Raw genomic sequence first — 25,770 nt, forward strand, 5'->3', positions numbered from 1 at the left:
TAATTTATTCTGTGATGTGGACAAGTACTCCTTTTTAAAAGAAAGAACAGAAAGTCTGTAAGACAAAGGTCACACGGGGAGGGGGTACGTGTGTGATAGGAGGGTGGCGGTCCCCACACAGTCTCTTCGTCAGAGACTTGTGCACCTCAGCGCTGTGGCTGCCCTGGGCTCCCCGGGGTCCATGAAAGCTAACGCTTGATCCAGTGCCATCCTCGTCTTTTAGGAGACCACCGCATCGGAGAACGGGCTCACGGTGAGGCTGCAGACGTTTCTGTCCAAACGCCCGTTGCCTCTTGGCGCTGGAGGTACGTGGGCCAGGAGTTCAGCAGAAATAGACGTGGGACTGTCTCCGGCCGACACGATCGCTGCACATTGGCTTTGACTTCTGGCCTTTGCAGAGGTCATTCTGCAGCGCCGGTGTCCTGTGTTTATTTCCAGGCAACGGCAGGTTGACTGTCTGGGGAGAAGCGCGAGCAGGATCGGGGCTCTGTGCTGACAGGGAAGAGCACTTTGAGGTTGGCCGAGAGCCCACGCTGGACAGGAACCAGAAAGTGAGGGGTGGGAAAAGCCAGAAGCGCAAACGGCTGAAGAAGGACCCTGGGAAGAAGATCAAGAGAAAGAAAAAAGGTTTCGGGATGCTCGTTCGTGTTTGCCAGGCCTGCCTTTGCATGCACGGTCTGGCTGGGGATGGACAGCAGCCTCCCCTCAGCCCAGCCTGAGCTCTGCCTTCAGACTCGGGTTCCGTCTCCTTCTCTTTGGAGCACTAACTCTGCATGATCACGTTTTATTTTCCACACTCAGCCTGCTGACCGAGAGGGCCTCAAACTGACTCTGTGCTTCCCCCTGCTTACTCTGTCTGTGCATTGTGTAGAGCCTTTTCACTTAGTAACTCCCTCAGTTCAAATTTCTAATTCCTTCTCAACTGGGGAAAAAAAACCTTGGCAAAAAATCCATAGCAAAGTCCGCATCACAACCAGCCCAAATCCTATTATTCTTTTGGTTTGCTTGTTAATATCTGCATCTGTGCTAATCAGGGCAAAGTTTAAAGTTATGTTGTGTTTTTAAATCAGAGGCAACATGGGCGTCACTTAAGCCTGCAGGCTCTCTCCAGATCTCGTGAACCCATCGTGTGTGGTGCCTCGTAGATTGCCCTTTGGAGTCTTCATTTGGGCGGTATTTACAGTGAAGGAGGGCAGCGAGAAGACCAGTGTCCAGGTTTTAGGCCACTTTTATATCACCTCAGCGGTGTGTGTGTTTTAACAGCAATCTGATAGCTATAGCTATTTCAGCTGAGAACAGAATATTTTAACAGGAACCTGTTTTTAGTGGTTTATTCTGCTGGTGCTCAAAACAAATAGCCTCACATCAGCTGAAACAGCCTCCTCTGTTTAGCCTGTCCAGATATGCATAAGATCAATTTGGCTCGCAAAGACCTGAATTCATTACAAGGCAAAATACGGTGGTGGTGTCGATTTGAATCTAAATGCTCTTGCCCACTTTTCTCCTGCCCTCATTTGGAAGACACTCATTAAACAAACAGTCTTTTGGAATTGGCAGAGTAGCATATGGTAGCATATGGCGTCTGCCTGTGAAACTGCCACCAGCGACTCCCCGAGGGGAAGAAACTCTGGGAAACCCAGTGGTTGAGAGCTCAAGGTTCCAATGCTGTCTGCTGCTTACTAGGCTCTGACTTCGGGCAAGGTGCTGTATCTCTCTGTGTTTCCAATTCCTCAGCTGCCAAATGGGGATAATAATTGTATCCTTCTCATAGGGTTGTTGCCAAGTATTATTTTTAATTATAAGTGAATATATGTAAAAAGCTTAAGCCAGTGTTTGGCACCTAGTAAACATTCCATAATGTTAGTGATATTATTTAGGTAGTAGCTACTTTGTGCCAGGTGCTGCGCGAGGTGTTTTATACCCAGTCTCGTTCACTCCTCGGGGCAGCCCCGTAGAGTGGGCCTTGTCCCCACGCTGCGCCAGAGTTTGCACAGCATCTCTGAGGTCGCAGAGCAGGGAATGGTGGGGACCCACTTACCCAGAGAGCGCACCCCAAGCAGGCTCCCTCGGCTTCTGTGCGAGGTGCTTTCAAAGGGCTCAGGACCTCCAAGGGAAGGATCAGAGATGGGCAGATAACTAACAAGAGGCTGCATCAGGCTGCCCAGCCCATCTCCACGAGATGTGACCAAAGAGAAATGATGAAAGGGGTAAAAAAAAATCTGTCAGGATGGGCTGAGTCTTTTGTGATTAATTTACATGACTCTGCGCACGATGAGATTCTGATAACCAGTACCTTGGTGCAGTCTGACCTGCTGGATAGGGACCCTTCCCCTCTCCACAGTGACAGCTCCAAACTGGTTATTAGAGGCCCCCTCTCCTCTTCCCCTTTTAGAAGAACTCCCGGAAGAAAAAAGCAAAAGGCTGCGTTACCACGACGAGACTGACCAGAGCGCCCTGCAGAGGATGACCCGGCTGCGCGTCACCTGGTCCATGCAGGAGGACGGGCTGCTTGTGCTCTGCCGGATTGCCAGCAACGTCCTCAACACCAAGGTACCCGGCCCAGCGCCCCCGCCCCCTCCCAGTCTCTGGCCCGCTGATTTGCGAGTCCCTCTCATCATGGGACCCATATAGGGAGGCTTATACCTGGGACCTCTCATCCATCCCACCTACTCCACTTGGCTGCTGGGAGAAGCATTTCCCAGAATCCTAGCAATGGATACCACGCTCGTTTTCTTGTTTTGTTTTGTTTTAATTTTATTGGGGTATAGTTGATTTACAATGTTGTGTTAGTGTCAGGTGTATAGCAAAATTAATCTGTTACACATATACATATATCCACTCTTTTTTAGATTCTTTTCCCATTTAGGTCATTACAGAGTACTGATAGAGTTCCCTGTGCTATACAGCAGGTTCTTCTTAGTTATCCGTGCGCCCGCCATGCTTATTTTTGCACATCTGTTTCCTGGCTTTGGCTCACGCATCTATGTCTTTGCCTGGCTGCAGGCCACACGGCTGAGATCTGTGCTGTCCCTCTCTCTTCACCAGGACTCTGACCCTTCCCGGCTCCCTGCCTCCCACCCTCATCTGCCTGGAAAACTCCCGTTTATCTTTCAGTAACCGCTTATCATCTCTGGAAAGGCTTCCTTGATCCCCCCAAAGGGAAGTACTTATTGCGTTCTCACTCTGCTCCTTGGACATGTACATTTCACGCTGCTCCTTTGGCTTCTGGCGCCTCTTAGCCCACTGGAGTGGCTGCTTCTAGAGGCAGAGAGACTACTTACTTGTTTTTGTAGCTGCAGCCCCTCGCGTGGTGCCTCCCACACAGGAATCGCTCTGTCCGTGTGGACCAAGTCAGCGTGGGACGGTGGGTGTCCCCAGTTTCACTCCCCACCTCCCATGCCATGCCGAGTCGAATGTCCCATCAGGCTGGTTCCCAGAAGCCACCCGGAGCGTGGGCTCTGCCAGTGTCCCGCCCAGGGCCCCTTCCAGGCAGTAATACCGCCAGGCAGAGTAGGTGAGGCGGCTTCATAGGAGCCCCGTTTGTGTTTCCTGTTCTCAGCCATACCATCCAAGAGAAACCCACTGAGAGGGCTGACGCTCTCTGCCTTCAAGCTCATTAAATCCCTTTTGTTTATTTTTGCCCCAGATTTTCTTATCCCTCCACCCCTTCCTAGATTCCCACCCAATCCCTTCTGCCAGGAGGAACCCAAAGGCGTGTTGCTGTCCCTGATACCTGGCCTTGTCTCATCACAGCACTGATGGGAGAGGCCTCTCCCCTCCCCCCCCCCCTCCACGCAGCCAGGGGAGCCAGGAGAGCCTTGCACGGACCCTCCACTTACTCGCTTCAACTTACACCAGATTCCTGGGCCCACTCCTGCTGGGGCGCTAAGAAAATAACCCTGTCATCAAGGCCCTTCCTTACCTGGGCTGTGCCTTCCTGCATGTGTTCACTGAGAGGGTCTCCTGGGTCTGTGACTCAGCACGTTCCTTTCCACTAGTGTAACCACAGGTGCCCTACACAGAGCGTTCTTGAGCGTACATGATGGGTACTTAAACCTCTAAAGCCGTCTAATGAAATGCATCTTCTATACTCCTGACCTCCTGTGACGCACTGCCCTCCAGTCAGTATTACCCAAGCACCCTCCGAGTACCTCTACTAGTCACCAAAAGATACTCTTCGCACTGGACCTGGAGGATTTGTCTTATTCCTTCCTCTCTGCCCGGCACCCGCTCGGGGCCAGGCACGTGGTCAGTGCCCAGTACAGGTGACTGAGTAAATGCACAAGGTGACAGTATTGAGTGTCCGCTGAGGCAAGAGCTTCCACAGAACGCACCCCCTCCTTTACATCAGTGACCCATGACGTGGGCTCCGAGGATACTGATTTTGTGTCTTGGCTCGTGTTTGATCCAGGTGAAGGGCCCGTTTGTCCCCTGGCAGGTCGTGCGGGACATTTTGCACTCAACCTTGGAAGAGTCTTTGGATAAAACATCCCATTCGGTCGGACGAAGAGCTCGCTACATAGTCAAAAATCCACAAGCCTATCTGAACTATAAGTAAGCCTCCTTTGAACTTCCATGACTCCAAGACGAGGGTATCCCAATGCTTCTAGTTCATTCTTTACACTTCTTCCATCCCATTTGCTTAAGAGTCGGCTGTAAACACCAGATAGACAAAATCTGAGTCGCCCAGTAGCACATCAGTAGTCTGTTGGGGACGGTCAGTGAGATTGTCCTTGATTGGGGGTGGCTAGGTGTGATTCTGGGCACTTTCACATTCAAGGTGCTATTTACACTTCAGAAGAGCCTCGTGAAGCATGTGCCACTCTCCTGTGTTACAGGTGAAGAAGAAACAAGCTAAACAGGCTAGGTCACAGCACTGAATGTTACCTCTTCACCTCACCTGAGTGGCATGTGGTGAAAGCAGAGGCCTCTGCCCAGTTCCACGAGGGTTTCAACACTCCAGAGCAGCTCTTGATGTCTCCCTGTCAGTGGTCCATCACATAGCTCACTCCAGAAAGAAGCTAGACAGGAACGGGGTCACTGGGCCAAATGCACTCGGCCATTTCCTCAGCAGAGCCGGGCGTTCCCTAAAGACGTGAGGGGATGGCAGCTGGCCAGGAGCTGCAAAGCCTCCCCCATCAGCAGTTGCCAGGGAGGCTGCCCGCCGTCTGTTTCCCTCAGGGCCAGGGTGTAAAGCTGTCGCCAGCCCCGTCAGACTCCTGCAGCTCCCTCCCGCTGCCGGCGTGGGCTCGAGTGGGGAAGCCCAGCAGGTGGTGTGGGAAGGTACCCGAGTGTTGCAGCCAGCATGAGGGTGAGGCCGGAAAGCGGAGCTTCTTCCACCAGCTGACGTTCGGGCCACGGGTCAGTGGGAGAGCTTGGCTCCGGGTTGGTTCCGAGCCGTGCGCTGCCTGCAGTCAGCCAGATTGCAAGGAAAGCAGCCCAGCCCTGGATTGCAGAGGAGACTCAGCCCTCTGCCCGGGCTTCTCAGTCTCGGCGCTGCTGACATGTGGGGTGGCTCATTCTCTGTTGTGGGGTGTCCTGGGCACTGTGGGGTGTTTAGCAGCCTCCCTGGCTCCACCCCCGAGGTGCCAGTGGCAACCCGCCCACCCACACCCCACCCCCACACCCCGCCAACTGTGACAATCAAAAATGTCTTCACACGCCCCCCCAGGGGGGCAGATCGCCCCGACGAGAACCGCTGGGTTAGACCCACCAAGGGGCCTTCCTGTGTGAAGCCACTTCCCCAGTGCATGGAAGACTCTTAGAATATTCTGCTGAAAGGGCTCTGATCACCTGGTCCAAAGTCCTGCTCTTTGCAGAGTGGAAACAGGCCCAGAGAGAGCGTGCAAGTTGGCTGGGGTGACAGTGAGCTGGCAGTGAAGTGAGATCTGGAAGTCGGGTTTCCTGGCCCCTGCCTGACGCTCTTCCTCTTGTCCTGCAGCAGCCGGGGAAGAGGGACATGAAGGGGGCTGCAGGGCGTGCAGGCCAGGTCTTCATCCACTGCAGCTCAGAGCTGTGGGACCTGGGACGGGGCATTCATCCCCTTAGAGGCTGTTTCCACACCTGTCCCACCTGCCCTGGCCCTTGGCTTCCGTGTGACCTCGGGGGCAGGGGCGGACCCTACACCTCACTGAGCTGTGAAGTGGAATGACAGTCTCTACCTTGCAAGCTCTTTATGAAGGAGCAGCTCCAGCTTTCAAAGTGCGCAGCTCCTAGGAACCCAGCAAACGCTGGTTGTCTTTCCCTCCATTTCCCTTTGGGCAGGTCAGGCTCTTTTGGTGCCTGGAGGTGTGAAGATGTGTGCAGTGGACAGAGTGCTGGAGGAGGCCGGAGCTCTTAATACCAAGCACCAGGGCCTGTTTCCAAATTTAAGATCCTCTTCGACATAGGTCTCTCCTGTGGTCCTGGCCAAATCCCCGTGAGGGCAGGCGTGTGGAAGCTACTGTTCTCAGTTTGCACGTGGAGGACAGAAGTGCAGAGAAGTCGAGATGTGAAGCATGAGCACAAACAGGCCGACCCCCAATCCTTCATTTTCAAAAGCTATAATCACCCAGCAGGCACATAAGCAGATCATACTTCCATGTTTACCCAAGGCCAGAACTGTTAGGACAGAAATCTTCCGGTGGTTCTGAACGTGGCCATCGTGACATTGCCCAGACTTCACTGTGGCCTGCTCTCCCCACAGGGTCTGCCTCGCCGAGGTGTACCAGGATAAGGCGCTTGTTGGAGATTTCATGAATCGAAAAGGCGACTATGGAGACCCGAAGGTGGGCCCCGCGCGGTGGTTGGGCTCAGCCTGCCCTGAAGGCAGGGATTTCTAGGTTCTAGTCTGGTCCTCTGGGTCCCACGGTGCCTCTGCCAGCCTTGCAAACATGGGCTTTTCCCCTGCTCATTTGGGAAATTGACTTGTCAGTTCTTTGGCTGTGGCCCTCACTTGATCTGGGTCCAGCATCAGTTTTAAAGATGATTAGAATTTGCCATGTCTCGTTGCAACGCTGCTGTGTCTTGGGTCTATTTTATTAAGAAAATAGTGTTGCTCTTCAGAAATTACAAACAGCTAGACTTCTGGAAAGCTCGTGGATAGGCCATGGGTTTTGGGGGGTTTTTTAAATTTTATTTAAAATTTTATTTTTATTTTTGGCTGCGTTGGGTCTTTGTTGCTGTGTGCGGGCTTTCTCTAGTTGAGGCGAGTGGGGGCTACTATTCGTTGCGGTGCGGTGGCTTCTCTTGTTGCGGAGCACGGGCTCTAGGCTCATGGGCTTCAGTAGTTGTGGCACGCGGGCTCAGTAGTTGTGGCTCGCGGGCTCTAGAGCGCAGGCTCAGTCATTGTGGTGCACGGGCTTAGTTGCTCCTCGGCATGTCGATCTTCCCTGACCAGGGCTCGAACCCTTGTCCCCTGCATTGACAGGCAGACTCTTAACCACTGTGCCACCAGGGAAGCCCGGCCATGAGTCTTCTTTCTGAGTTTTCTGTGGGCGGGGCCGGGACGGTGATTGACAAGGAAGGAAACTGTCTTTCCAGACCCAGCCTTCTCTGCTCTGTGGCTCAGAGTCTGCTCACCCCTCACTCATTGAGCTAACACCGGACTCCGCTGCGTGTATGTCCGGCCTTGCGCCAGGCGAGGCCAGCTGAAATGGAGCCACAGGGCAGTGGGACGGGCAGAGAAGTAAACGCGCGCCACAGAACAGTGCAGCCACCCTGAGAGAGGAAAGCACAGGCCGCTGAGGTCTCAGAGGGAGAATTAGGAGTGCTTTTGATGCAGGTGACGGAAAAAAAAACCATAACGGGCTTAAGGCTTTTTTTTCCCCGTGTGCCAAGCAGCCCGGAAGTAGGCCATCCTATGCAGGTGCAGCAAAGCAGAGATGTCCTCAGGGTCCCCCGTTTATCCTGTCACTCCGTCCCCATCCCTGGTGGTCAGCTTTCCATCCTCACGCTGGTCACCTCATGGCTGCCAGGTAACTGCTGGAGCTCAGTCCTCACAACAGAATCCCAGGGCAAGAAGAAGTGGGGAGAGGGCCCTTGTATCAGGGAGGGGACAGCCTTTCCCAGAAGATCCGTCCTGACTCTCCTCGGGAAGCTGGGCAGGCTGTCTCCCCACACCAAATTGGGGCTGGCTCCACTGCTAAGAAAGAACGGGATGAAGGAAGTAGGTGACCAACGGCATCTACTACAGAGGGCTTTTCAAATGTGTCAGCACTGAGCCCAGACTGCAGAGATGAGGGACCAGCCAAGGAAAGGCAGAGGAGAAAGGGGGGCGAGGTGCCCCATGGGAGGACAGCAGCGAGAGGCGTCAGGGAGGAGTGTGAACTTGTCCTGTAGCGCTGGACACCACGTGACAGGGTGACGGGGTCGGTTTGCCGGCCACACCATGGAGGATGAGTTGGAGGTGTGAGCCTGGGGGTGGCGAGGCAGTGAGGGACCACGCTGTGATCCAGGTCTGCACTGGGATGGTCGCAGGTTGGGTACAGAGGAGGAGGGGTTTGGTTTGGGGTTCACGGTTGAGCGTTGAGCATGGCGGTGGAGGCTGACTTGCACAGGTGAGTCACAGAGGAACAGACCTGGGGGGAGGAAGGCGACAAGGGGACACAGGCCTGCTGATTGGAGGAGACTGCACAGAGCACGTTGGGGGCTCCCATCTGGGCCTTGGAGGAGAGTGCTGGTGGCGCAGATTTAAGGCACCAGGTGTAAGGCTCTCCATCTCCGAGTGAAGTGGTGAGCATCTGTCACCTTCCGGGGGGTGGGGGCTGGGGAGGCAGGAGGGCACAGGAGACAGTGTTTCTGTCAATGTCTGTGGGAGGTCGCTGCCGAGGGAGTTTGCTACAAGATTTTCCCTCAATGTGTCTTAGTGAAACCTCCATTCAGGGAGAAAAAGGGCTTAACATCTCATTCTCTCATGTTGAAAGGTTTGTGCCAGCGAGTTTAAAGAATTTGTGGAGAAGCTTAAAGAGAAGTTCAGTTCAGCCCTAAGGAATCCTAACCTTGAAATCCCAGACACACTCAAGGAGCTGTTTGCCAGGTAAGGTTCCCTTGGGAAGGTTCTGTGTGAACTTTGGGGCAAGAGGAGAAGTCACCGGCCAGGACCGTCACGGGTGTGTCCCCCATCAGCCGTTCCGCTTGACCTTGCAGCGAACCCTGCACTACCCTTGACCCTGGACGCCCTCGTCTGCTCTCATGGGCGACTTGAAAATGGGAGGCACTGCCATCCCTCGCGCCCCACCAAGTACTCCCTTCCATTACATGAAGGCCCTGCTCTGACTTAATTCTGGCTTACTCAAGTATTTGAGTCCTTTTGCTACGATTGATCATTTTAAGCACAGGAAACTCTGAGGGGTACTTAACTTCCCAAGGTCACAGTGCTAGTGAGCCCCAGGCCAGGATTTGAACTTATGTAGGTCTGACCCCAGAGCCCCTGCTCTTTCCAGCTCAACCACTGGGCATCTGGAAAAGAACAGACTTGGGTTTGAGCCCAGACCTGTGAAACTTGAAAATCTTCAGTGCTGTGAACCAGACCTATTTCCGCTGCTTAATCCAAATGTGAATCCCTTCTCTTCACCATCCTCATCAGGATAGTCCCTCTCGCCACTGTATTTCCACATTTCTTCCTGTAGAGACACGTCCATCCATCAGGTCCCACTGTGAATTGTGTGGTATCTTTTCAGCAAGCCGTCTGCGTTTCAGTTGGGGATCTCGTCCTTTCATTCACCCAACAAATAGTTTTATGTCGTGCCCACTGTGTGCCAGGGCCAAGGAGCGATTTGTAGTCGTTTACAGATTTTGCCTTTGCCACAAACTCTTCCCCAGAACCCACAAGTGGCATGGTTTCTCTTGTCTTGAAGATGTTTCAAGTGGCCTGTTTACCTATATATAATTTCTGTCCCCACATATTTTCAATAAATTCCAAATATTTTCTTGTTTGACCAAAATCAGGTCACGTTTTTCTGAAAAGGTGCTTTGTCTTGTTCCTAAATTTTAGGAAGCATTTACGATTGCCAAGATGAGTTTTGACTTTAGTTTTGTAGAAACCAAAGAAATGTCTCAAATAGATGGCCATGTTTTTTTGTAGAGCTCTACGATTTACTTCTATATTTATTTGCTTGGTATGAACACAATAAAACAATATTACTTGGAGCTCAGAAAAGTAGATCGGGGGTTAACCTGTAATCCCGTCTCATGATACAACTTTGCCCTGTGGGGCGTCTTCTCGCCACCTTCTTCCTTATGCTTGTTCTTCATCCTGGTGACCCACAGCTGTCTGTCCTCCTCCGGTTAACACTTAACAGTCGCTCCCTGTGAGTTAACGTCTCCTTGTTGCCTCAAAATGGTCAGTGAACGAACATTCCTCATTTCCTTAACCCTCATTCTTGCAACACGCTCAATTCGATGGGCAGAACCTGGTGTGTTCTCATTTTAATTTGCATGCACATGTTTCAGTTTTAGGGACTTTACTATTTTTTCCGCCACGTTAGCCAGTCAGTAACCACCTCCCGCGAGCATCCCCTTGGCTATGGAAGGTCAGCTGGGCTCCATTCACAAGTTCTTCTGTTTCCTATGCAGATACCGAGTTTTGATGATTGGAGATGAAAAAGACCAAGTCAGGAAAGAGGATGAACTTAATAGGCAAGTACTGACAGAGACCCAGTACCTTTTCCTAGGCTGCTTGATTGGGTTGTCTGCAGCCTAGCACAGGGTCATCTAGGGCCGAATCTAGCCTGGCGCTGGTTTCTGGAAATAAAGTGTTATTGGAACACAGCCACACCCATTGCACGTGTAGTCTGCACTGCTTTCACGCTCTAACGGCAGGGTCGAGTGGCTGCAACAGAGACCACTGGGCCCAAAGAGACTAAATTATTCATTATTAGGCCCTGTGCGGGGAGAGTGTGCCGACCCCTCACCCTGCCTGTCACTGGCCCAGGTTGAGGACGGGTTGGGGAAGGGGTTTGAACTCCTAGCCCATGAACTTCCCAAGCAAAAACTCCCTTGGGACTTCCCTGATGGTCCAGAGGTTAAGACTTCCCACCGCCACTGCAGGGGGCCGCCGGTTTGATCCCTGGTGGGGAAACTAAGGTTTTGCACGCTGCGCAGCATAGCGAAAAGTAAAAAAAGAAAAGAAAAAGAAAGAAAGAAGCCTCAGCATTTTCTTTCCATCTTGGATAATCAGTATTCAATTTGATTTTTAGCTCTGTATTCAATGAAAAGCCTATTCTCATTGGAGAAACAGTTGTTTAAAATTAGACAAAAAGAAAATCTAAACACTAACCACATTTGTTAGTTGTCATGAAAACCCGTTTCCAGGTTATGTCACCCCTTACTCACTGGACTGAAACTTTTTCCCTGTGAAAATGGACCAATCAGTAAGGCATAAAAACCATCATTTCTTTTGTTTTGGTTTATGACTAGTTTGGACATTCGTATCACTTTTGTGAGATTGAAAACTTTTTTGAGACCGAATCTACCCAAGATGAGCGTGCCCTGCGGCCTGTGGGCTCACGTGGCCCTGTTGCCCCGTCTCTTTCAGCGTGGATGACATCCACTTCCTGGTGCTCCAGAACCTGATCCAGAGCACACTGGCCCTCTCGGACAGCCAGATGGAGATCTACCAGTCATTTCAGGTGGGTGTCGGGGACGCAACATCAGCTTCACAGCAGTGCTCTGGAACTCAGGGCCCTTCCCAGGCCGGGCCATGTGAGGTTTCCACCCCTTCACTTCACTGCAGGGCCTCAGAGGGCCTGATTGCCCCTGAGACTCTAGCCCTCACTCCGTTCATCTTTTTTTTTTTTTGGCCGAACCGCGCTGCTTTTGGAATCTTAGTTCCCCAACCACGGATTGGACCCAGGCCACAGCAGTGAGAGTACCGAGTCCTAACCCCTGGACCACCAGGGAACTCCCCCATTCATCTTTGAAGTATGGGCACAGGATCTGGTGACCTCCAGAATCCCTCCCAGCGCTGAGGTTTTGAGTCTAATGTTGAAGGCAGAAAATTAGGCAGAAGAGGAAATGAACCTCTCAAAAGAGCTGAGAAAGTAATTGGACTACACGGCATATCTTTTCCAATTATAACGGACAGATATCAACATATTTTGATTGCTAGATATCGCCCAGTGGGAAAGCTGCCTTTCTGCAGGCGTTGAGTCATATATCTCTTGAGAACTTACTAGAACTGTAATGCTGCTTTATCGTGGCCGAATGAGGATGAAAGAGAAAGGCGGATCTCATTCAGCCCCGCACTAAGCCTGGGAAGTACTCTTTTACAAGCGTGAAAACTTGAGGTTCAGAGAAGTTCAAAAGCCCATGCCCAAGATCCCAGAGCTCATCCATCTAACCTGAGTCTGTGTGGCTCCAAGCCCCCAGCAGAGGGGCCCACTCCCCGAGCCCGTGCTTCCCCTTGTTTCTAGTGATTGCAAAAGTGTGTTCCAAGTAGAGCCTGTCTACTTTTGTATTTAGTCTCTAAACCCAAAACTCAGCTCTTCAAGCCCGTTTGGGACATGAGGGGAAAAAAAATAAGAAAACAAAAGGCTGGTGTTATTTCTCATCCCACTGATCTGTTTAGACGGGTGCTGTCCCAGACTTTGTGGGGATGCTTCAGAGTCAACTGGAGAGCTCTTGTGGCACGTGGGCCCCAGGCCCCACCCCACAGTCTGCAGTCAGGAGTGGAGGGGGCAGGACCCTGACGAGCTCTCCTGCCCAGCCGGGGTTAGAGCTAGCAGGACCTCGGGGGTCGGTCCAACCCCCGTCAACACGAGAAAGCCCAGCCCCCAAGTTATGGCAAGAGCCTGGTCCCTGTGTCCCAGCCAGGGCCGTGGCCTCACTTTTCCTTCCTCTAGCTCCATTTCCAGGTGAGGTCTGAGCGGTAGGGATGGTGCCAAGGGGCTGTCACTCTCCCTGACCACCCAGGGTGTGGGAAGTCCCATGAGAGAGAGCATCTGAGCCCAAGGAGGACACAGGGCCCTTCTTCAGCAACCCCCTCCCCCTGGCAGCAAGGAGTGGGAGGTCATTAGGGATGAAGTCAGGGAATTCCCTGGTGGTCCAGTGGTTAGGAGTCCACGCTTTCACTACCAAGGGCCCGGGTTCCATCCCTGGTCAGGGAACTAAAATCTCACAAGCCACGTGGTGTGCCCACCCCACCCCACCCCCCAAGAAAAAAGAAAAGGGATGAGGTCAGAGGCCACCCGGGATCCTACCAGGCTCCCTGCAGCCCTGAGCTTCCGGGAAGTGTGCTGCAGGAAGGTGGACGTCACAGGCACCCCAGATGGCGGTAGTTCACTGTGTCTGTGACAGCCCAGCCTCTTGGGAGTCTGACGGGCTGTGCCACACTCCCCACTCACTGTGTGTGGTCTGTGCGCTCCTGTTCCACGTCAGCGGCCGTCTGGGGAGCGTGCCCATCCTCGTCTTCACATGGAAGAGGCGAGCAGAAGGTGCAGGTGTTTCACAGGAAGCTGGATTCAGCTTCCACTTCCGCTTGGGGGGAAGCAGTGATGACCTAACGGCTGCATCCTGCTTCTTCCCTCCGCCCCGCTCAGTCTTCCCCATCAGGCTGCTAGTCCGTGCGCCAGGACTGACGTAGAGGTGGTACCTGGAGATATCGAGGGCGCTGTGCGCACCTCGGACTGACAGGACCCAGTGTGTGCCCAGACCCCACTCTGTCTCCGGGAGAGCCACCCCCCATGCTGCCCCAGCACCCCAACTGACCACCACTTGACTCCCAATCCCCTGGCCACTGGCTCGAGGACGAGACCTCATCCTCTCCCTGGTCCCGCCCCTCCCAGCAGTGTGGCCTCAGAAGATCCCTCGAAGTCCATGAGCCTCAGTCTCCTGTCACCCTCGGGTCCCGGGGTCAGTGCAGAAGAGAAATTTCTAAGCCAGGATTCTGAGACCATGCCTGCAGGTTTTCTTGGCCGGTGCTTTGAACTTTCCTGGAGGCTGGTGTGTACTCGACGTTCGCTGTCAGTTGACTGAACCAATGCTGTTCGGAAAACGGGAATGACGGGACTGCCGGTCCCGCAGTCCTTTGAGCTGCGCCTCCTCTGGGCGGGATCCACATCTGCAAGCCAGGGAGCCATGGCGGCGTGGCCCGCGGGGGGAGCCTCTGCACCCAGGACCCAACACCGCCCTCCCTTTTGGCCCATGCTGGGTGCCAGGCGCCTGCTGGGGCAGCAGTACGAGTCGAGTCTGTGCTCCATAGAGAGTGACAGGGAATAAACACATGAGACCATTTCACGTAGACACGGTTACGACGGAGAAAGGGAAACGGGTCAGTGTAATTGAGTTGACTGCCGAGGAGCGGGACGGAGGAGGATTTGGCCTTTGAGGGGACGTGTGTGAGCTGAGAGCTGAATGTTAGGGAGTCAGCCACGCAGAGCCTGGGGGAGTGTGCTGTCCAAGAAATGGGAGCAGGAAGTGCAAAGGCCCCGAGGCGGGAGTGCCTTGGCTTTTTCAAGAAACGTAAGGAAGCCAGTGAGGCTGGAGGGTGGTGAGCAAGGGCTGCACTTATTGTAGGAGTTGAGGCCACGGTGGTGGGCCGGGTCCCACTCACGGGGGTCTCGTCAAGCCTAGTGAGGACTGGGAGTTCCCCCTGCAGACAGAAGCCGTCGGGGCTTTCGAGGCAGGGAAGGAACGTGTGGTCTGATTTAGGCATCAAAGGTCTACTTTGGCTGCTGTGCAGAGTGGTCGGGCTGGGGGCAGGGGGCCACGGGGAGAAACGATCGTGGCATGGCCCAGATGGTGGCAGTGTAGATGGCACAGACCAGATGCGTCTGGGAACATATTTCGGGAGTAGAGCCCAGCAGACATGCTGATGGGTTAGGTAGGGGTAAGGGATACAGTGGTATCAGAGATGATTCTGCGTCAGCTCCCAGCGTCTTTGCAGCCAGAGAAATAGGCATGGGGCGCAGCCCGCCTTTCCCTGCAGTTGCCTGTTCTCTGTACTCTCTGAGGTGACGTGAAGGTGGGTGCGGGCCGACCGTCGGGATGTGGGCTTCCTCCGGGCTCTCCCCCACCGCCAGCCGCTTCCTCCATCGACGATCAGCTGTGGCTTCTGTGCATCCACATCGGGGTCTTCCCCCCGCCGGCTGGAGAGCCCTGTTCACACACGGCCTGCTGTGTTACAGACGTTCCGCCTCTACCGGGAGTATAAGGACCACATCCTGGTGAAGGCCTTTGTGGAGTACCAGAAGAGGAGCTTGGTCAACCGGCGCCGGGTCAACCACACGCTGGGCCCCAAGAAAAACCGTGCTCTGCCCTTTGCGCCCATGTCCTACCAGTTGTCCCAGACCTACCACAGGTGAGCACGGGGAGGGCGGGGCCTGGCTGCAGAGAGGAGCACAGGTGAGCGGAAGTGACGGGCGTCCCTCTTCATCAGAGAGCAGGGCGGCCTGGGCCTCTCGTGGCCTCGTGTGCGAGACGCAGCCTCTGGGACCAAGTCTCTCATCAATGTCTGTCCTCCCTTCTATGGGAATAAGGTTAATGCTTGCCGTATTTTGTGTTGGGGTGTTTTACCAATTTTGTAGGTAGTTTGTTTCCCTTTTCCCCATAAAATTGGGTAAAATGGGTTTCTAATAATTAGACCAGCTAAGAGTGCACCCTTCCGGTTGGATGTAACCTTGGTCCTTATCTTCACGGCTCCAAGCTGTACCAGGCCGCCTGTCTTGCAGGCTCGCACGCTTCATTTGGAAGCCATCATGTACTTTTTGGGTTTTTTTTTTGTTGTTGTTGTTTTTTGGTGGTATGAGGGCCTCTCACTGTTGTGGCCTCTCCCGTTGTGGAGCACAGGCTCTGGACGCGCAGGCTCAGCGGCCATGGCTCACGGGCCCAGCCGCTCCGCGGCATGTGGGATCTTCCCAGACCAGGGCGCAAACCCGCGTCCCCTGCCTCGGCAGGCGGACTTTCAACCACTGCGCCACCAGGGAAGCCCTACTTTTTGTTTTTTTAAGTTGCTCGCTCTCTCTCTCTCTCTCTCTCTCTCTCTCTCTCTCTTTATTTATTTATTTATTTTGGGCTGCATCAGGTCGTTGTTGCTGCATGCGGGCTTCTCATTGTGGTGGCTTCTCTTGTTGGGAAGCATGGGCTCTAGGCACGTGGGCTTCAGTAGTTGTGGCACACGGGCTCAGTAGTTGTGGCTTGCAGGCTCAGTAGTTGTGGCGCACAGGCTTAGTTGCTCCGCGGCATGTGGGAGCTTCCCGGACCAGGGCTCGAACCCGTGTCCCCTGCATTGGCAGGCAGATTCTTAACTACTGCGCCACCAGGGAAACTCCATCATGTACTTTTTAGACCCAGTTTGTGGCATGTCAGCAAGAGGTTGTTACAGGGTCTGGAAAGTCACCCCTCTGGACAGAGGCAAGGGCTTGACTGCAGGCTCCGAGTGGAGACTGTGAGATCGAACACACGCATATCCCCTTCCCTCTGTAGGGGTTCAGGGCTTGCCTTGTGTAAAGATGATTACAAAAAGCACATTCATCTTCCCCAGTTTGGTACCGCGAGGCCTAGGGTGTTGGCTTAGATGAAAAGGTGCAGCACCTTCATCCGAGATGGAAAACAGGGCTTCCAGGGAGAAGCCGGTGTGTTTAGTGTTGACGGCAAGATATGAAGTGCCCTCAGCCCATCCTCACCAAGGCCTCCAGCACCCTGTCCTCAGAAAGGCCCTTCCCTTCTCTTTCTGCGTAGGATTTTCACGTGGCGATTTCCGAGTACCATCTGCACAGAATCATTCCAGTTCTTCGACAGAATCCGGGCTGCCGGCAAGTTGGACCAGCCTGATAATTTTTCCTTCAAAGAGCAGGATAATAACGACTCCACGAGCGACCTGGTGGCTTTTTCTTTGGACGGCCCTGGAGGACACTGTGTGGCCGTCCTGACCCTTTTCTCCTTGGGCCTTGTTTCCATGGACGTCAGGATCCCAGAGCAGATCGTGGTGGTGGACAGTTCAATGGTGGAGAACGAGGTCATTAAGAGGTGAGAGCCAGGGCAGCCACTGGGATGCTGCTCTGAGCACCGTCGGGGGCTTTGGGCACCATCACTTCCTCGCAAGCTGTGGCATCTGCAATTTTATTTCCTCGGTCATCTGAGTTTTATTTTCAACGAACACTTGCTGCGTTTCTCTGCGTTGTGCTTGGCATTGTGTGGGTATTTGCCATACAAAGACAGCAGGGCCTCGGCAGTGCCTTCCGGGAGCTCACGGGTCTGTGAACCAGGGGTTCCAATGCGGTGTCCAGTGCAGCACCTCCTGCTGGTGCCTCTGGGCGCCAGGGGAGCCAGAGGAGGGGGTGACTGGGCCACGCCAAAGAGAAGGACCCGGAACAGTGTGGCACGGAGGGTGGGGTAGGCAGAGCAGGGGGATCGTTAAAGGTTCCTTGAGGCTGTAATAGCTGAATTGGGATTTAATGGAAAAGCAGGCATTTTTGGACAGAGACTAGGAAGGGTTTCCAGGCCGAAGGGACAGCCCTTGCAGAGACACAGGTATAGGGACGGGGGGTGGGGGGGGGTATGGAAGGCGGACGAGGGGGATGAATCTGGAGCACAGTCTGTGCTGACCTGACCTCACAGCCGGATGCCAGGGCCGCATCTGTGGTCAGAGCGCCACTCTCTGAAGGGGCGGCCAGACCAGCAGAAAGCTTGGCTGGGCTCCGTCGTCCAGGTCCGTTTTCTGCTCCTAGCCTGGGAAAGGATGGCACCTTGGAAGAGGACGAGGACGAAGAGGAAGACCTGGACGAAGGCTCGGGGGCCAAGCGCCGGAGCATCGAGGTGAAAGCCCGCCAGGCCTCCCACACCAACTACCTGCTGATGAAGGGCTGCTGCGCCCCCGGCATCGTCAGCAACCGCAACCTCAACCCCAGCGACAGCATTGTGGTGAACTCCTGCCGGGTCAAGCTCCGGCTGCGCTGCACCCCGAAGCCCACCGGGCTCGGGCCCGCTGGTGAGTGCCCCCCCAGCTGCCCCGTGGCCCAGACCTGGGGCTCATGGCCAGGCTCCCAAGGCCACGTGTGGCAGCCACCACTGACTGAGCCAAAGCGGAAAACGAAGGAAAAGCCCTCCTATCCGTAGCAGTCGGCGCGGGGGGCACACGTCCTGAGTTGCCCACTTGGGGAGCGCTGGGCTGTGCCCGCTGTGTGGTTAGTGCTCACCATGGTCTTTTTGCCCGAGTGTTGTCTTTTGACCTCTTGCTGTGAAAGATGAGTATTCTGCTTATGTTCATTATCTCTTATCTCCTTTACTTCCAATTTTTACACTTTTCTGAGTTCTTCTGTTGATTGCCCTTGAGACGATAATGCCTTGCTTAAACCTCCATCCCCTGCACCCTTAGTTTCTGGCCGTCTCTCTCCTCCCTCCACGTAAAACGAGAATATTGGGGCCTCGTCCCTGCACTTCTCTTCCCCCTTCCTGCCCCTTTCCTGCTCTGTCTGACTTGCCTTTATTTTCACATGTTGAGGTGTTTACCTTCACAGCCACAGTCAGTATTCTGTGCTGTATCAGGAGCTTGGCCCAGGCAAAAATGTGATGACCTGTAGCCTGTGGTCTGAGCAGAGACACCTTGTACAGGAAGCACCAGAAACCAGCCGTGGCTGGTGTGAACAAAAGTCGGGACTTGGGCTTCCCTGGTGGCGCAGTGGTTGAGGGTCCGCCTGCCGATGCAGGGGACACGGGTTCGTGCCCCGGTCCGGGAAGATCCCACATGCCGCGGAGCGGCTGGGCCCGTGAGCCGTGGCCGCTGAGCCTGCGCGTCCGGAGCCTGTGCTCTGCAACGGGAGAGGCCACAACAGCTAGAGGCCCGCGTACCGCAAAAAAAAAAAAAAAAAGTCGGGACTTGTGGAGGGGTCCCGGCGTATCTCACGGGGTCTGCGGAGCCGTGGACAAGGGAGCATAAGGAAGGGTGGGGCCCGGGCAGCCTGAGTGGAGGGCCACCCCACTCCCTCCAGAGCTCTAGGGTTCTGGTTCTCAGATCCCAGCCCCACCTTTGAGCCCTTCCCTGTGAATCTTGAACAAGAGAATCATACTGGCCCTGGGGATCCAGTGGGCTGCAGTCAAGGGCCCAGGGCGGCATGTATCAGGAACCTGACTGCCAGGGGCCCAACCGTGTCCACCCAGAAGGCAACCCCTGGACATTTGGGGAGCAGTGAGTCGGTGTTGGAGCATGACCTGCCTCGGCATCGCTTGTACACTGGTCTGGGGAGGAGAGGGGCTTCTCAGGGCTGATTCTGGTCCTCCTGGTCTCCACAGCCACTTCTCTGGAAGAGCTGATGGTGGGAACCTCCTGCCTCCCTGACACATTCACCAGGCTGATAAACAGCCAGGAGGACACCTGCAGCTTGGAAGAGTTCGCCCACCGGCTGGCGCTGTCTGGGTACAAACCCGGAGACGTGTCCGCCGCCCTGGAGGTCCAGGGGGCCATCTCAGCGGCCGGTTGCTTTGGGGTGGACAGGGTGGAGTTGAGCCGCAGGTTCCCTGCCTTGGCGAGGACAGATGGGGAGCGCTCCCGGGCCTTCGCAGACTACGTCCAGGTGAGCTGTGCTCAGGCAGCCTGTGGTAGCCAAACCAGAAGTAGCCACTCACGGGCCAGACGCACGCTGCGGGTGGGCTTGGCTTGGGGCGTGTAGTGGAATTTTTTCAAAAGCTGGATTCGTTGTCAACATGGAAGACGGGAGATCTTGCCTGAAATTTTGCCAGCTTCTCCTGAACGTTAGAAGGTCTGGCCACTCTGGGCCCTGTTTCTTCAGCACAGCTGGCCGGAGCCCCCCCAAGCCATGGGCCTTGTCCTCCCCAGCTCTCTGCTGTCTCCAGATACCCTGCACCTGGTCCACAGTACTCACCACTTTGTTAGCGCAAGTCCGCGTGCCCCACGCGCAATGAGGCCCAACAAGCCGAAACGTCGGAGTTTGGAGGGGAGAAAGGTTTACTGCAGGGCCCTGCAAGGAGACAGGTGGCTCATGCCCCAGAGAGCCCCGAGCTCTCTGAAAGGTTTTAGCAAAGCATTTTTAAAGGCCAGGCGAGGGAGAGGGGTCTCAGAGTACGTGATCAGCTCATGTACAGTTCTCTGATTGGCTGATGGTGAGGGAACGGGGCGGTGTCACGGGTTAACGCTGTCAGTCCTTAGGTGGCAGTAGGTCTGGGGGCTGCGAAGTTAAATTTGTTCCATTTGATGGTGGGGTGGGGGGTTGCCTCTGTAAAACAACTCAGGAAAGTGCACCAGAGACTGTTACCTGGGTACTGCAGAGAGGAGCTGAAGCAGAGGGTATGGGGGAAAGGCCTGCCCCGCAAAGGCCCCATAGGGTCCTTCTTGGTTACAGCTTTACCTGCCCGCACCCATTTTCATCAGTGACCCCTGAACCCAAAGAATGTGAGAAGAGTTGGACCTTTTAGATCAAGTGCCCCAGGACCTGGCTTGCCCTCCTGCGTGTCAGTTGTTATGGATGTTGCGGAGGTGCCTGCCTTGCGTGTGTTCCTGGGGCAGGGGGGAGGGTGTGGAAGTCGATACTTGTCATTATCAAAGGAGTTCTTACCCATACAGGAAATGCAAGAGGGCTGTTGAGTACCTTTCACTTGGTGTTGGATTGTTCTTAAAACTCATGGTGCCTCTGGGGCCCTGGGAGGGAGGGTGAGGATTTTCCCCAGGCCCCGGTGCTGGAGCCCAGGCAGCAGATCCCGCCGACTGCTGAGAGGCGAGGGGCAGGCAGCTCCCTCTGTTCCTGGTGTCCAGCACAGGGCCCTCGTGGCCCATGCGCCGCTAACCCTCCCCAGACCCGCATGATGTGGGTGTGAGTCCTGCATCCAGGCTGTGAACAGGGGCAAACTCCTTGAATCTTGACTTGTGGTTTTTTTAATAAAAAAGAAAAAGATGTTGGTGAATCCCTGTGTGCTGCCCAGAGTTGGTGCAGCTCGTAGATAAGAACAAGGACATGGGAAGAGGGCGTGGTGAACGAGGGAAGGAGTCAGTCTCCTTCACTTGGGAATAATTATGGCTTTTGCAGAGGAACTTGGTAACCCTCGGGGTGGGGTGTTAAGTCTAGGAGGAGCTGGCCAGGCAGAAGGAGACGTGTAAGGTCACATCAGCTTTGAGGGCGCAGGCGGAGCCACCTGTGCTGAGGGAGCTGGGCTGGCCACTTGCTCAGAACGCTTAAACACCTCAGGCAGGGGAAGGGGACCCCGATGACCCTGGGGATCCCTACAGACGCCGTGTGTCTCCTGCTTTTCCTAGGACCTCTTAGAGCAACAGCAGGTGCTGGAAGTCGGCGGCAACACCGCTCGCCTGGTGTCCATGGCCTCTGCCGAGCCCTGGCTCCTGCACTCGGTGCGGCTAAAAGACAAAGAGGAGGGCACTGACCCTCAAAGAGAAGATCCCCAGGCCAGACCCCCTGAGGGGCCTTCCAGCGAGGAGGACCCCTCTGAGAGGCAGGCACCACCTTCTCAGGGCCCCCTGAGCGCCAAGAGGCGTGCCAGCTGGGCCAGTGCAGATGTGGACAGCCAGGGCGGGGGGGCCGACCCCGAGAGTGCCCCAGAGCCCCCCACAAAGAGGCCCACACTCCAGGACTTGCGTTTGGCCCCCAGCCTGGGGCCCAGAGCAGAAGAAGAACCAGAAACCCAGGTGCCTGCCCTGCCCACAGCTCCTGAGGACACAGACGTAAGGGAGCCTCCCCCCAGAGCATCGGAAGCCAGGCAGGAGGACCAAGAGGGTGTCGGGGTACCCAGCTCCCCAGGCCGAGAGCAGCTGAGCTGTCAGGCCCAGCTTCCGGAGGGCCCTGAAGACCCCAGAGGTACCAAACCCTGTCCCCCACACTACCTTCCCCCACCTGCCCATTCTCTGTCACGGGGCCTGATGGGCGGGCGAACCTGCTGCAGCCACAAAAGGGGCCTTTACATCAACTTTTCACGGCCTCGACTTCAAGGGGGAAGCTCTTGCCTGTTGACACTCGTATTTCCACTAGAGGGCAGAGGCCTCAGGCGCTCCTAAGCCGACCTGTGAATCATGAGGACACGGCGCTCTCTTGGTTCTGGAAAGAGGTGTTTCCTGAAGCATCCCTGTCAGGAAGCAGAAAGGGGAGGGCTCTGGCCTCCCCAGGGGCCTGGCAGGTGCCCCATTTTCCTCTCTCATGCTGTAATCCTCTGGGATGTTTTTGCCCAAGGGTTTCACACCCCTAGCTCTGCAGTCAGGGCTTCAGGCGCTCGCCGCTCCCCGGGGCGGGGTGTCCTCGGGCCCTGAGCCCAGCTGCACACTTGCACCCTGCCACCTGTCCCATGTTGTCCTGGGCGTGCAGGCTTTGCCCCCCACGCCCTGCCGCCCTGGGGTGAAGGCTCTGAGGAGCGGCATTGCTGTTGCTTTGTTCACTACTTTATCCCCAGACCCAGAAGGACTTGAGGAATGAATGGGGGAGGGAGAGATGGGCCTCACCTTCTTCAGTCTCCCACACCCTTTCTCTCTTAACAGGTTTGGCGGATGGTTCTGTGGCTGGGGGCCTCTCCCAGGCAGCGTGGGAAAGGTGAGTGTGCTTCAGACTCAGGTGGCCTGAGCGGTGAGGGCCTTGGGGGTTGTCCCCAGGGTCCAAGATTAGTTATTACGTGACGGTCTTTCACAAAGATCTGTCTGGCACAGGGGTCCGGGACACGGGAGGGACTGTTGGTCCCGCTCACTGGGGGACCAGGCAGGTGCTCCTCGCCCATGGTGGACGAGGGCCAGCAGCGCTGACCGCTGTAGCGCCCGGTCCGTCGGGAAAAGTGGGTGTCACAAAAGCCTTTCTGGCGAGGGGGCGCCTGCCCCAGTGTGTACATCACCCTCAGCTTGGCGGGGCCGTGCTCTCCCAGCTTAGATGTCGCCCCCCGCCAGGGCCCAGTCACGCGGTCAGAGCCAAGTGTCCAGCTACCCTGGGGCCTGGCCTGTCCCACGCTGGGACCCTGTGTGTCAGATCAGTCACTGGTTAAGCTTTTAGCAGAAACCTTCTAAGGAAAGTGTGTCTGGAACCCCCGTATACAGCACAGAAGTAGAACTCTTGAGTACAGACCTGAGAGCTTGGTCAGAAGGGGAGGCAGCCAGTGGCCCGGGTCCCAGATGGAGCTGGTAAATCCAGAGGTCCTAGCACTTCCCCGCCCCCTTACCCCCACCCCCGCCAGTGAGCGGTGATGTGGGTCCGGCGCTCGTGGGCCGTGGGGCTGGGACCCCGTCTGTCCAGATGGGAGGGAGCGGCGGGAGGTGGAAGAGCAAGAGGGAGACGGTCCCCAGGCCAGGGGCCGGACCTCGCCGAGCCTTGGTGTCCCATCCCCGGAGCTGGGACCATGCGAGCCTGATGCCCGTGTGCCCACCCCGCAGGGACTGTGAGAGCATCCGCTTCATCGGGCGCCCGTGGCGCATCGTGGACGGCCGCCTGAACACGCCTGTGATCAAGGGCATGATGGAGGGCATGCTGCACCACATCATGACCAGGCCCGGCGTGCCCGAGAGCCGCCTGCTACAGCACTACGAGGGCGTCCTGCAGCCCCTCGCCGTGCTCGAGCTGCTCCAGGTGTGACTGGGCTCGGGGAGGGTCCTCATTGGGTCTCCGTCCCCCACTGTGGCTCCCTCTTCCTGGGTCTGGGCTTGAGTCTCGGCCAGGGGGTGGTGGGCGCATTGGCCGAGCTTGAGGGTGTGGCTGCCACGTACAGGCTCCGTCCGCGGGGGTGCGCTGGCCTCCTGGCAGACAACCAGGCTCCTCAGAAGAGCCTCGGGCCCCAGGTGTCCCCCACACTGCTTACTCCCTGCCCCCCGTCAGCCCCACTTCCCTCCAAGGCCGCGGCGCTGGCCGAGCCCCACACCCGCTTCTGTCCTCCTGCCTCTGGCCTCTGTGCCCTTTAGCGCTGCTGGCGCCCAGCCTTCCACATCCCCCACCCCTGCCCTGGGTTCCTGTCCCCAGGCCGTCCCTCACAGCACCCTTTCCCAGCCCCGAGCTGTTGCCCAGGCCTATATGTTGGCGTTCCCGGGGTCTTGCCTCTGACCCTTTCTCTAGACCAGGGCTCAGAGGCTCACAGGCCCACAGGGGCAGGTGAGTAGTGAGTGACAAGCCCCCGTGGGTGGCAGGGAGAGCTGGAGACGTGCTCGCGGCCTCCTGAGGGCAGCTCGACCTGATGGCCGCCGTGCACTCTGGCCTTGTGTGCCCTGGGCCTCCAGCTCCGCCACAGAAGTGGAAACGGGAAGGTCAATGTGAAATTCCCCGCACTTTACAGCAGGTCTGGGCCCAACAGAACCGCATCTGGAAGCTGGCCTGCAACCCCTGCTCAACACGGGGCCGCTGTACAGATGCTGGTCACTCGCTTCTCTCTCTTGCCCTGGGCTTTTGCCTAAACCCCCCTGGTCAATCCCTACTCGTCTCTCAAGGCCAGGTTCAGGTGTTTGTTCTGGGAGCAGCTCCGGGCACAGAGGACGTGGTCCTCGAATGCCCCTGTGATCCGGTCTGTCTGTGTCGTCTGCAGGGCCTGGAATCCCTCGGCTGCGTTCAGAAGCGCCTGCTGAGAAAGCTCCCGGCTGTCTCGCTCTTCTCTAAGCCAGCGGGCGGAGAGGCAGAGTCGACCCCCAGCCCGGGCGGGAGCCCCATGGTCTTCTACGAGCCCACGCTGGACTGCACGCTCCGCCTGGGCCGCGCCTTCCCCCACGAGGCTAACTGGAACAAGTGGGTCCACTTCTGAGCCTCCTGTCCCAGCGCCGGCCCTGAGGAGAGGATGTTCTCTCCTGGGGGATGCCCACATGTGCGGTGCAGCCTGGCGAGGTCGGGGCACAGGGGGCCCTGTGTCCCGCCCGCTGCACGGGTACACTGTGCCCAGCCTGCTGCCCCGCCTGTGGTTCCCGGCCTGGAACTCTGGAAGGAAGGCTGCCCGCCCGCCTGCTCCCAGGCCCTTCCAGGGCTGCCCCAAGGACTGCGCTTTGTCAGCCCGGGGCCTGGGGGAGAGCTTGGAGACACTGGGCCTGCTGATCTCCTCCTTGTGTTCCCAATCTCTTTGGAGCCTGGGTTGTGGGGAGCGTCCTCCAAGGGCTTCCGAGGCGAGGCTGCCCAGGCCCCGAGCCTTCTGTAAGGACATCCACTGGCCAGTGAGGGGTCAGGAGCTGGGGGCCGCGGGGGTCTGCCCCATCCACGCAGACCTCGCCTTCCAGATTCCAGCCACCCCGCCGCGGAGGACTCTCCCTGCTCCCTGGAAAGCCCTTGTGGCCTGAGGGGCAGGGCCTCTTGGGGACGTGTCACAGAGCGGGGCTGGGTGCCCCACTGCCGAGGGCCCGGCATAGACTTCCTCCTCTCCAGGCAGTGCCCCTGACTCCTGGGCTGGGGCTGAGCCTGCGACCCGCCTGCAGGCCTCCTGCCACCTAGGAACGGGGAGTCCCGGCAGCTTTGGGGTTTGTTTTGTTCTTTCAACCTCTTACTAAGAAAAAAAAATCCCCTGGCATGTATTTATATATTTTTTAATTAAAGCAAAGTAAAATGCAATTTGTTGTGTGTGTTTCCTAAAGAATCTTTGATCCCCTGGGGGCTCCTTGTTTTTCAACCTCGGAACAGCTGGGAATAGATGTTACCTGTAAAATGGAAGAGACGGTGCTGGGCGCAGCCTGACCGCCTGCGGCTGCCTTGGAAGCCCATCCTCCCACTCAGCTGGGCCCGTGCCTGTCCCTTGACAGGCCTCAGGCAGCGCCCAATCCAGGGCAGGCCTGAGGCCAATCGTGGCCCACGATGCCAGCAGGCCACAGAGGTCTCAGGCCTGGGGCATGGATTTGGCCCGTGGCTGTTCTCTTTAGCCCACACTTCTTTTTCTGTTGTTTTTTTACTTACCAACATT

The 25,770-nt window shown here is 56.2% G+C and overlaps 1 protein-coding gene across 1 annotated transcript in view; it reads left to right on the plus strand.

Moving 5' to 3' along the window:
* The window catches only part of GTF3C1 (general transcription factor IIIC subunit 1), a 72,263-nt gene extending 46,839 nt beyond the window's left edge, over positions 1–25,424 (plus strand). Inside the window, exons 22-37 of the mRNA XM_081257938.1 lie at positions 224–305; positions 439–627; positions 2,393–2,550; positions 4,412–4,554; positions 6,686–6,767; positions 8,904–9,016; positions 10,555–10,617; positions 11,516–11,609; positions 15,105–15,277; positions 16,657–16,944; positions 17,646–17,905; positions 19,207–19,487; positions 21,182–21,737; positions 22,409–22,460; positions 23,285–23,477; positions 24,421–25,424. Of these exons, the coding sequence (XP_081114064.1) occupies positions 224–305; positions 439–627; positions 2,393–2,550; positions 4,412–4,554; positions 6,686–6,767; positions 8,904–9,016; positions 10,555–10,617; positions 11,516–11,609; positions 15,105–15,277; positions 16,657–16,944; positions 17,646–17,905; positions 19,207–19,487; positions 21,182–21,737; positions 22,409–22,460; positions 23,285–23,477; positions 24,421–24,633 (2,940 nt within the window). The 3' untranslated portion in view covers positions 24,634–25,424. The remainder of the gene's footprint in view (positions 1–223; positions 306–438; positions 628–2,392; positions 2,551–4,411; positions 4,555–6,685; positions 6,768–8,903; positions 9,017–10,554; positions 10,618–11,515; positions 11,610–15,104; positions 15,278–16,656; positions 16,945–17,645; positions 17,906–19,206; positions 19,488–21,181; positions 21,738–22,408; positions 22,461–23,284; positions 23,478–24,420) is intronic.
* Positions 25,425–25,770: the final 346 nt, after the last annotated feature.

The sequence above is a fragment of the Mesoplodon bidens genome, assembly GCF_964165515.1.
Source record: "Mesoplodon bidens genome assembly, chromosome: 15".
Taxonomy (NCBI): domain Eukaryota; kingdom Metazoa; phylum Chordata; class Mammalia; order Artiodactyla; family Ziphiidae; genus Mesoplodon; species Mesoplodon bidens.